The sequence below is a fragment of the Hoplias malabaricus genome, chromosome 7, assembly GCF_029633855.1.
Source record: "Hoplias malabaricus isolate fHopMal1 chromosome 7, fHopMal1.hap1, whole genome shotgun sequence".
Lineage (NCBI taxonomy): Eukaryota > Metazoa > Chordata > Actinopteri > Characiformes > Erythrinidae > Hoplias > Hoplias malabaricus.
This window is the reverse complement of record NC_089806.1, coordinates 34,163,466-34,175,879: the sequence shown is the minus strand read 5'-3', so window position 1 is coordinate 34,175,879 and position 12,414 is coordinate 34,163,466. Positions and strand designations below refer to the sequence as shown.

The following is a 12,414-nucleotide window of genomic DNA, read 5'->3' as shown; positions in this document are numbered from 1 at the left end:
GAAAAATAAGGATAAGAAACAGAGTATTTTATAAATAGGCATCGGTATCAACATCGCAGAGATATGTACACATATAATATTGGATATATTGATGCCTGCAACACGCTCAGAACACAACACGCAGGTCAGTTCATATATATATATATATATATATATATATATATATATATATATATATATATATATATATATATATATATATATATATATATATATATATATATATATTTTTTTTTTTTTTTTTTTTTTTTTTTTTCCCTTCCCCCATTCTTGCTATATACCAGACTTGAGATGCTCATCTGTCTGTGGTCACTATTGTCTGATTCTCTCTTCATGGTACGTTTTCAATAGGAGACAGATCTGGACCATTCAAGCACATGCACTCTGTCTACAAAGCCACGTATTTGACTTGTGCAGAATTACTGGGAGAATAACTGGGAAAATGTCATCGTCTTGATGACAGCAGAGGTCTCTCAGTAATACTAATAGAAGCCTCTGCATCGGTGGTACCTTCATACATATGCGCATAACCAATGCCATGGTCACTTTTCCTTGGTAACAGCCTGAGTATTTTCTTTATCATTACATTTATATAACGCCTTTCTAGATACTCAAGGATGCTTTACAATCAACACGGCTCAGAACGCCATTCAATTCAACACTCAATTCTGAACTGCATCGGGCACTAAGGATTCACCCAGGATAGAGCGCCAATCCACACTTATTCACTCACACCAGGACAGTTATTACAGAAGCCAATTCACCTAACCTCCATGTTTTTGGACTTTGGAAGGAAACCGGAGACCCCGGAGGAAACCCACGCAGGCACGGGGAGAACATGGAAAATCCATCTACATGGGACTTGAACCCAAGATCCCAGGGCTGGGAGGCGAACATGCTAACCCCCAAGGCTCGTCTTATTTATCTTGTGCCGCCCGCCCAAGTAGCCTTATTTAGCTCTGGCACTTAGAAAAGCGACATGAAATGTGGACTCGTCATGAACTTTTTTTTTTTTCTTTAAAAAATGTAAGCCACCCCACCATGCACACTGCACACAGACACTCCGGCTGTAAGCGTTCTTTAATATAATATTGTGACAGCAGATCAGTTGGATTTTATTGAATAACTGTTTTGTGAATGAAATGTGTTTTTGGCTGTTCACCAGTGCACAAAACTCCGAAGGAAAATATGGATTTAATTACGCATAGGGAGTTTTTAGATGCTAAGAGATAAGGTCATATATTTAATGTATTCTCAGAATATTCAGGTTTTGTTTACTGAAATATTCAGACTTTATTCTTTTATCGCCAGTCTCCAAGCCATCATAGCTCCATTTGTATAAGTTTTGCAATTTTTTTTTTTTTGTTTTAATAGCAATGTCAGAACCCCTGATGGATCCAAATGAGAAAGGCTGGACTACAGAACAGTTTTATCAGTATGAATAATAGCACATCATATATTTAGACATTAATTATTAATAGATAATTCAGGCATGTCTTTAGTTGTTGGGGTCTTCATATTTTTCATATTTCGTCAGCACTTCAATATTTGTCATTCAAGGCCTTGAACTTCATAAACCAACAAGACATCACGTAAGACTTTGGTCATATTAAAGAAACCATCTATAAATTCACCATTCAAGTATCCCCTTCAAAACTTGCTTTTTAATGTGACCAGTTTTATTTCATTTTTTTTTATTTATTAACCGGTAAAATTAGGTGTTGGAAGATAATCTCAAATAATACGGACTCCACGAGGAGAGATTTGGAAAAGTTAAACCTTCACATTCACACACAGAAGGTCACACTCACTGGAATAATGTTATTTGGTTTTATTCTAATGCCGGGTGTTATTTGTTGTTTTTGCTAAAAAACAAACAAAGGCTTGTTAATAGAGGGTGCTAGAACCACTCTCCATGGTGGAATTTAACCTGGAGGTTGTGGGTTCAAGTCCTGCTCCGTGTGACTGTCTGTGAGGATTTTGGTGTGTTCTCCCCGTGTTGGTTTTTTCGTGGTAGGTGGATTGGCAACTCAAAGGTGAGTGTGCCCCCCAGTGAGGGACTGGTGCCCTCTCCAGGGTGTGTTCCTCCCTTGCGCCCTATGATTCCGGGTCAGCTCCAGACCCACCGCGACCCAGAACTGGATATGCGGTTACAGATTATGAATAAATGGAGAAAAAAAAATTTAATAAATAAAAAAAAATATATATATAATATATTTCCCCAGCCGTATTGTATTGTGCTTTATAGCGCTCAAACATTTCTTTGATATATTTAATCATTTCACTGAAATCTGTGAAATATGTGTTTTTTACTTTGTAAAACGAGGATAATTTAACATTTTAAATATTTTTAAAATATTTTAACCCCATCAATTTCATCAAAATCTTCCTGCATAGATGTGATTTTTGAACTGTATCCTATATGGCTAAGTGACCTTTTTTTTTTTTTTTTTTTTTTTTTTTTTCTCTCTCTCTTCCCCCCCCCCCCATATCTTCTTGTTTAGATTAGTAGTCCAAACATCACTGGATTGAAGGACATGGCTCTGAATGAAGCATCCAGTGATGAGGTGTCATGCAATGGCAGAGCTCCACCAAGCACCACAGCTGCCACTCTCGTGACCAGTGCCAATTTCACCAATTCCACTACTGCTAAAGCTCAAGAGACCAGTGAGTTGGACCAGGGATCAACACCTTTGAACATGGGACCTCTGAGGCCTATAGAGCCTTCACAGTTGGCACCACCATGCCAAAATGGATGCCTAAAGCAGAATGGCTCCTTTCAGCCACCCTCTTCTTCCCTGTCCTCCTCCACCTCACCAGCATCTTTGTCACATCTAACAGACTCCCAGAGACTGACCAAGCTGTTACCTAGTTCTCTCCCACCTGCTTGTTGTGTCCACTGTCCTTTCCATGAACCTGTTTGTTGCAGTGGGAACCAGCAGGAAGGCAGCCTTTTCCAGGGTCCTTTTCCATCAAATGCTCTTCATCTGGGCTCCTGTTGTGTGCAGGGCACCCCTTCCTTCTGTATGCACCACCATCGCTGGCAGGAGCACTTTCAGAATCAACCCAACATGGCCACATTAAGGTAAGATTTCTTTGCATCACTTAAAGTGCATTTTTTAATTATTTAATTTATTGGTTGATTGGTTGCACCTAAATGTTTGCTCCTAAATTTGTTAAAGCTATTGGGAATACTGTGTAGTTTTCTAATTAAGTTAATCTAGTTACTCATGGCCCACAATGTAAATGCATATGAGTGATGGGTGGTATCTACATTTTTCATACTGTCAGTTTTAAAATATTAACACGGTATACAGCATTTCTGTGGGGCTGCATGAGCCTCTCATCTGTGAGCACCAAGTCGAGTGCAGGGTTTTTGCAGTGTTCAGTTCAGCACAGCTCAACAGTGCACACCACCACACGTTAATAATAAAATCCAATTTCTGAGAGAGCAAATTTAATACTGGTGTTGGAGGAACAGAAAAGTTTGAAAATAAGTGAAGTAGGATGGGTTCTACACTGTTTCGAAGCATAGCTGGCCAGCTAATCAGCATTTGTGGTTTAGCACACCACAGCTGAATATTCTCCAGTGAACTCCAGTTCACACCACACACATTTAAAGGATAAAGTCTCATACTTGTGAGCACAAAGCGGAGTCAAGAGTCTTCTGAGTATTTTGCCTGTATTCAGCTACATTCCACACTTTTAACCTAAACTCGATGCTAAACTCAACTGGGGTGGGCCAATAGGCTTGAGTTTTTTTTGTTTGTTTTTGTTTTTTCCCCCCACCACCCGTTTTCAGACTGAGCAGTCAGGTAGCTCCCACAGTGCCCCCTCCCTGTGGCTCTCGTAAATGCACAAGAATGAACCCTGGCCTTGTAGAGTCTAACACAGAACAGAAATTTTAATCACAGCACATGTCATAATTTTGAAATACTGCCCTCATTTTGAGATGCCGTACACATTTTTAAAAACTCAGGTATATGGTCTTATCATTATACCACCCAACCTTGCTATGTTAATGTAAACAACTTTTGGTTCATCAGTGATAGAGGGCTGTCAGTCATGCGCATTCATTAGAATATTAAGACTATGCCCATCCCATACTCATACAGGTATGATAAGAGCATTTTATATATTTATTTTTTTTGTCGAGGGTATTATCATAATACTGTGTTGTCTTTTTAAACAACAACTAAGGGTGCAGCGATTTTCACAATACAAATATATATTTGCTCCATGATACAATATATTTTCGACACAACATGGAGAAAGAACATGATTTTAATTTCCCTTTTTCTTTTTTTTTTTTTTTTAACGGAGATGTCAGAGGCCAATACAAACACAACAGTATATTCGGAAAGGATGACTGGTACCAGAACTTTTCATATAAAAGAATATATTAAAAAAAATTCCATATAAATTTCAACTTAAAAAAAAATATCATCCATGAATACATTGTTGTATCTTTCAAAGTTTCTCAAGATTATACTTTCAGGTTTTTTTTTTTTTTTTCCCCTCCCCCCCTTCTTCCAAATGAACAAAACTTTTGACCCTAATTTAGCATAAGGGAACACCCTTTAGAAATTATAAGGTGGTGGGTAATATAATGCACTGTGATTGCTTTACAATTTAAATGTTCTTTTTGAAAATTTTCAAGAGTTAGTGAGTCATGCAATTACAGTTATTTAGTTGAGACGGAACCTGCACAGTGCCTATTCAGAATAAAGACTGAGGCAAAGCCAGACAATTGTATTTATATTTTGACTGTTACACAACATATATTTAATTTCTGGTTTTCTATATTTCTTTGCCTTAAATACATTGAGTCTGTACAATATAAAAATGTATTGATTACAGAGAGCGATGACTGATTGCACCTCAGACATTTTCTATTCCACGTCTTAGCCAGTGTAAGGGCAGATCTTCAGTTACACATGTAAAGAAAACTCTTTTATTCTGTTTGAATGTTATTCATAGTCACTGACCAAGAAAAATCTGTTTCCAGTGACTGCTTGGTTGCACAGAAGTTTGTTCTTGCCTTTACTTGCCAACCGCAAACTGCCTGGTAAGGTATGATTAACATAATCCGGAGTGCCTGAACAGTCATGAAAGAGGCAGCTGACTCGCAACAATTAAAGCCGCTGTCCACTCCGCCTCGCCCTTTCGGCTTGTTTGTTTCAAAGGTACAATCTGAATAAATACAACAGCATGAGTAGACTGTAATACCACAAACACAGGACAATAATACGCAAAGAGTCAGTATAGTGAATGCGCCGTTTAAAGGGAACATCAGCAATTGTGGGGAAGCGCAGTCCTAAGCTCTTCATTTTTTTTTTTTTTAAATAAAGTGCAAAGGTTTGTTTGGGGGGGGACAGGGGACTACAGTAAAATAAATTCAATATTACCCATCTATGGAGCAGGAATAGAGCAGTATCCTCATCCCCCCCACCCCCACCCCCAAAACACCATTGTACATTTGCACTGTTTGTACCTTTTAGTGCCAATAATGGACTTCTATTGTACCACAGCAACCCATCGTCTCGTTTTCCTGGACCAAACAGCAAATAGTGACTTTTGGAGATTTAATATACTATTCAACTGCATGTATTTACAATTATTAAGCTTAATAATAGTAAATGCTTATTGTTTTGGAACTTCAAAAATTTTAGGTATGCCTTTATATACTTGAAAACAAGTGGACAGGAGTGGAAATTTCTTTACACCACGTCTGTGGCCCCTATCGTCCCCATACAGCTGCTCCTGGATTTTTGATGGGACCAATTCAGCACAGACCTTTGAGTCTGTGTGGGTAATGGAGGTTTTTAGCAAAGGCTGTTTCTATCTGCAGTTTAAAAAAAAAAATGAGAATGTGTCCCTCTTGTGAATCTTTTTTTCCCAGGATTCTCAAACTTCAAGGGAGTTTTTACTTGCCACTGTTTGACTTGCTTGTTTTATTTCCACATTTCTGTAAAGCTGCTTTATATCACCAGGTTGTAAAAAGCGCTATACAAATAAATGACTCGACTTGACTTTACATACTTTACTTACCATGGCCAAGTGCTCTCAGAATTCTGTTTCCTTTTTGGTCATTGTTATTGTAGCTAATGTGAATGTTTTTTCTAAATAGTTCAGTCCAATTTATCGTGTCCAACAGCCCCAGTGTAGTTGAAATCCAGATACATTTTGTTAAATAAAGTAATCTTCGAATTACTTGTTTTATGGGAAAGGGAGGTGTCAAAGCTTATACACTGAACATACAGAGCTGTCTCTGTGACAGCTGCAAGCCCTGACGAGCCAAGATGTCTGAAAAGGACATTTGTGCTCTGTTTGAGTGTTAGAAATGTTTGCATATTTGCAAATGATCAAGCCAAGCTACTGAGCCTAAATCTGAACCGTTGTTTTTGCATCCTAATGATAATTCAAATATAATTGGTATTCCTATTCTAGTCCATTATATATGGAAATATTAGCTAATTATTTTGTAGGATTTTATCAACACCAATTATACAGGAGCACTTTGTAGTTCTACTGTTACAGACTGTAGTCAGTGTTGGGGTAGTTACTAAAAAAAAAAAAAGTCTATTACTGATTACTCACTACTTAACTGATATCGTAATGGGATTTCTTTACTCATTACATTCTGTAAGATATTTACTCTACTTTGTCATAAAATGATAAGATTAAAGAAACAGTCAAAGCTAAAACATGGCTGCCTCTCACAGCATTTGTAAAGCAGTATATTCTCCTTAAGTGGCCAGTCCGGTAGGGAGCTCATAGATCTCGCTCTCCGAGGTCCTGCCTGTCATCAAGCCCTCTGTCCAAACTCTGTCTTGCCGGACCCAAAAAGCCCCACTGCCCTTCTAAAAAAATTTCCATAACCAGAGATGGAGTAAAATGAGAGGAAATATTGGCCCTGTTTTTAAACAATTGATTTAAAAGAGTAAACGCCATGGGTTGGTTGTGTGCTTATATAAAGAAAGTGAGGCATTGCGACATTTGAAAGATGTTAGGTGTGTTTTATATGAAAAAGGTGAATAACTATATGATGGAAAAGTGTAAATACCATTGTTTTAAAGAAATTGAGGCAGAGTCGTGTTTCTCCGTGGTGTGTGTGTGTTTTTTTTTTGTTTTTTTTTAACATATTAAGGAGTAATTGTGTTTGAAAAGCCTCACATATTCACCTATTTAAGGTGGAATGGAGAAAGCAAGCTTAGTAGTACACAACAAATAAGCGTTTCACTAGTAGGTAGCTAGATGTTTTAGTGACATGATGTGCACTTGGTCATGTGTTTTAAATGGATAAAATGGGAAAAGTTTTTCAAAACGAATTTTGTTTATAAAAATTAGCACTAGCTTTAACTTTGCATAGCTGTTTAATGTGGAAATAAGTATTAAGTAAGAAGCTGGGCAAAATAAGATTCTTAAACAGACCCATTTAAGGTGGAACTAAATGCTTGAATATGAAAATTGTGAATAATTGGTAGAATAATAAAATTGGTTTGTGCGTTTTAAATTAATAAAGTGGAATAACAGTTGCTTCAAAAAATTTCAAAACTAGAGCGCTAGTTTCAAGAACCAAGGACTCGTATACGGACATGTAAGGTGGAACGAAATGTTTGATTATAAAAATTGTGGATAAGATCTGCCTCCTAAATTACATTTATGTTGGAAAGGAAACATCAGCCTTGTCTAGTCAAAATATTTAATATTATTAATATATATATATATTTGCGTAGATAGATGTTTTAGTGAAATGATGAACACTTTTCTGTGTAAATATGTTGATTATGGCACATTCTTCTTAGCTATTACGGTCCAAGTTCTTAAATTCGTCTCTTGCTTGTTCATTCAGTTTTCCTCAAACTGGCAACCTGCTTGAGCTTCACGTCTGTGGAGGAGGCAGACAGCTCTGACCACTTTTGAAACTGTATTATAGTTCCGATTTTAAACTCTGTGTCATCATTACAGATTACTCCTTTAAGCAAAATAAAATATTCAAATAAAACTTCAGTGGTCAAATAAATAAATAAGTAAAACATCTAAATCATGTTCCCAAGTATTGCTGAATGAACAGAAGAAAAGTCTTCATGAATTAAGTTACAGAATTTTCAAGGGGCTCTTTTTAAACTTACTTGGAGCTGCCTAAATCTATGATCAGCAAAAAAACTACTCAGAATCCACTGCTGAAGAAAAAGCTGTTAGCTCACTCACCTCTGTAATAGTGGTTATATATATTTGGTTTCACACACACACACACACACACACTTGTGGAAACTTTAGGAAGTGTTAATAATGTTATTAAGAATAATGTGAAAAATGAAAGCGTTGTATTTAATTGACAATTGTAATGTAATTACAAAATATTTAAATACTTGGTTACAGAAAAAATGTAATCACATTAATGTAACACGTTCCTTTGTGCCACGTTACCCCCAACACTGGCTGTAGTCCACCTGTTTCTGTGCATACTTTATCCCCATTTCTCCCTGCTCTTTATTGGTCAGGGACCTCCAGAGAGCAGGTATGATTTGGGTGGTGGAGCATTCTCAATGCTGCAGTGACACTGACGTTGTGGTAATGTTACGGTGACAACTCCTTCTTGCAGCTTCTTCCCGTTTTATTTATTTATTTATTTATTTATTTTTAAATAAATTTTGCGTCAACACAGCACTCTGTATGACCTAGTGAAGCTTAACTGTCAAACGATCAGAAGGTTAGTTAACAGACTGTCTCTTGTTTTCCTGTTTACGTATTTTTGTACAAAGGCTTACTCATGTCCTACTGTATTATCAGGCTATCTGTGTCATCTGACAGAGCTTTTTGTGACTAGTGTCAAATAGCTTCACAGTGAGATGTAGCCAATATTGCCACGGAGTTTTAAAAAAATGAGAGGAACAGAAAGCTTAGGGACTGGGTGAAAGAGTGTTCGTGTGAGTAGGTGTACCCAAAGGGGTATATGTTTCTAAAATGAAACAGCTGTATAACACAGATATCATCTCAGTCAGGCCTAGGGCATATTTATCTTTGATGGGATCAAAAAGAGTTCAGAAGATGCAGCTGGATTCTGAATGCAAACAAAAGCAATAGCCCTGCCCAGGTGTGTTGCTTGTAGTCTTGTTTGCTCTCTGTCTAGGCATGCAGAGTGTAACTGCAGAGCCACTAATATAGTGTTAATGGTAGAAAGTTAAGATTTACAGCTGCTCTCATTACAGTACTTGAGGTAATCTCTCCCTTTGTTTAAAGTGAATTAAATCAGTACTTTTACTGTAGGGCGCATATAACAAAGTATTTTAATTCACTTTGTCTCATTATATCAATAACCATAGGGCTGGACAATAATTCAATATCAGTATTTATTGCAATACAGAATGTTTCAATAATAATGTGATTTTAAAACTTATTTACAGTATCTTTCACTGACTGATGTTAATTACAGGGCGCTGCTGTCAGTTTCTTGCACTCCATTTTAAAGTTGGTTTTAAAAAAATCTTGACAAAGCCAAGAGTTTGATGATGTCATGTGTTTAGTTTGTTATTGGCGGTTTTGCTGTGGCTTTTTTAGTGTTTATATCGATATTGTATTTATTTCATATCAACCGAAATTAAGAAATATGATATATATATGTTTTGGTCATATCTTCAAGGCTAAAATAATCATATAAGAAATTAAGTGTAAATATGTGCTTTACAACTGTTTAGGTGCATGATAATTTAAGTAAAAGTATACTGTATACATTTTGTTTGCTAAAATGTTAATACACCCTCTGCTGACTCCAGGGTGTGTGTTTTGTTTTACTGTAATTTTTTTTTTATTTGCATAGATATCTTTAAGGTACACAATTGGATCCTAACACCCTCATGTTGTTAAACAAAATATATCTGCACAATAATTATTCCTGACAGTTTATTGGCAAAGACTTCGTTGACTGATGTTATCACTGTGAATAGAAGTATTTAACATACACATGCACAATTTAAGAAGTGGGGGTAGTGTAAATCTCAGAGAAATGATTACAGCGCATAAAGATCAAGAGGAGATGGACATGTTCTAAAATCCTAATAATTGCGCCGACATCAATGGTAACTTTCATAAGTAGTTCACACATGTTGTGGGTGCTGATCCAATGATAGATATTTGTGTTTGCCACCTATGGCTGATAAAAGTCTGGATTGCTCTTTAGACTTGGCACAGTAACTCAACCTCCATTTTTATGAAAACAAGCTGAAATGTGAAAAAAGGTACATTTATTGTTCATAATGGTACAGAGAGTGTAAGTGTAAAACAGTGGTTTTAGAGTCACATTGCACTATTCTCTTCTCCAGAAGGAGAGGTGAATATTGTATAATAACACACACATACATGCATACACACATACATACAGGAGGTCCTCGGGTTACGTCAGTCCCGAGTTATGATGTTTCGTGGTTACGACACATCTCCCATTTACTGTATACAGCCTTGTTTCCACTTAAGCGGTTTCGCGTCGTAATGTGAACTTCGTGTTTGGTGTGCGCGGCGGAAGAATACACGGTTACGCGGCTCGGGACCGAGGAGGATAGGTGTTAGGGTAGGATAAGTGCTTACAGTATGTTATTTACGTACAGTATGTACGTATGTTCCGACTTACACCGAAAATCGGTTTACAATGCGACGTAGGAACGGATCAACGTCGTAAATCGAGGACCCCCTGTATGTATGTGTGTGTGTGTGTATGTTGAAGGAAAAAAAAATAAATTATATATATATACAAATAAAATTTTTTTGGATAATCAAATGCCTAAGTTTTTTTTTTTTTTTTTTTTTTTTTTTTACGTAAAAATGTAATTTATCAACATGCCATGTGTAAAAGTTTGGATCCTTTACACAATTATACTTAGTAACACAGCTTATGGCAGAAATTACACCTTGCAAACACTTTTTGTATCTAACTAAAATTATTTTATTCCATTTATCTCTTTCAGGGATATTATTGGATTAATTTGGCATGCACAGATTTTAGAAAATCCATCTAAAAATTCAGGAACGGTGGCAATTCAAGACACTGTTGGGTTGTTTACTAACTCTCAGGCCCCGTCCACGCAGAGGTTTTTACTGGGTTTTGGCTTTCCATCCACACAAACGTTATTTAAGGTTACTGAAAACAGAGGTTTTCCAAAATGTTGCCCAAGGTGGAGATTTTTGAAAACGTTGCTGTAGTGTTCTTGTGTGGACAACAGTAGTGTAGTGTTTCTAAAGTACATTATAAAAGGATAAAGTATACAGTATGTTTTGAAGTACAATAAACTACTACATGCAGCTAGCACTAGAATTTAGATTCCCACATATAAGTATAAGTGATGATTTATTGAAAAGACATGACCCATTATTAAGAACTAGATTTAATAATTTCATGACTTTTGTAGCATACTACATAGGAAGTATGGCGTTATTTAAGATTTAACCACCATATTCTTCTCATGCGTTGTGGTGTTTTGAGGCCTCTCTGTAAGAGGAAGTATGGCCCCCTATTGGACTAGCATGAGAATACAGCTGTTTTCATATTCATTTAGACAGGGTTATTTTCAAAAACAAAGAGAGGAAAATCTTAGCTTTTAAATAAAAACTGTTTCAAAAGAGCACAGAATCCGTCATTTGTCAAAGCCACTTGTGGCAAAAATGATAGAGCCACCCCTATGTTGCACAGTGGGCCAAGTGTTTTTTTCTATGACACGTAGTTCCTACTTACCTTTGATGATTCTGGCCAAAAAGCCCTATTTTGACTTCATACATTGATTAAAGGAGAGCATGGTTGAGTGTTGGCACAAGTTTCAAGAGTCCGAGAATTGTCTGGTTTTCAGCTGACACTTTAGAAGGTCTGACACCTTGTCAAAACATATTGGATACTTTGCATTGTTTAGTGTCCAAAGTATTGCACAGGCCACAATGATGATTATGATTTGCTGAATGTTAGAGCATTCTTCTTATTGGGTAGATACAGAGGCAATATAATATTACTAAATTTAAAAAAAAAAATGTTTAATTTAGCCTAGCATTTATTTGGATGCCCTGTAAGAACAGGCTTGAAGGAAATTACACCCACTCTACCAGTACTACACCAAGGCCTAAAATAATGGCTTTTACACAGTGTGTTATATTTCTAATACAAAGTCATTTATATACAGTCATGGGCCACATGACTCACTATTTAACTATTTGGGTGTAACAACTATAATTTCCTGACCTCTACAGTGTGCACTGTGTCCTGAGGGAGTGATCCTTGAGATTTCTGCTCAGGCCAAATATGCCTCACCCTAAATATGCCTATTGTTTGTTTCAAGATGGATGTGAGGGGAAATATGTCACATGACACCTAAATTTAACCATAAAAACTTTATATTCAGCTAAACATTTCCACTCTATATTTTGCAGAAT

General features: G+C 36.6%; 1 protein-coding gene across 3 annotated transcripts in view; it reads left to right on the top strand.

Annotated features, from left to right (window-relative positions):
• disp1 (dispatched homolog 1 (Drosophila)) overlaps nt 1-12,414 on the top strand; it is a 49,693-nt gene that overhangs the window by 20,503 nt on the left and 16,776 nt on the right. For 2 of the 3 annotated variants that reach the window (XM_066677028.1, XM_066677029.1), the window contains exon 2: nt 2,505-3,085. In XM_066677028.1, the coding sequence (XP_066533125.1) occupies nt 2,538-3,085 (548 nt within the window). In that variant the 5' untranslated portion in view covers nt 2,505-2,537. The remainder of the gene's footprint in view (nt 1-2,504; nt 3,086-12,414) is intronic. The other variant, XM_066677030.1, reaches the window with a different exon arrangement.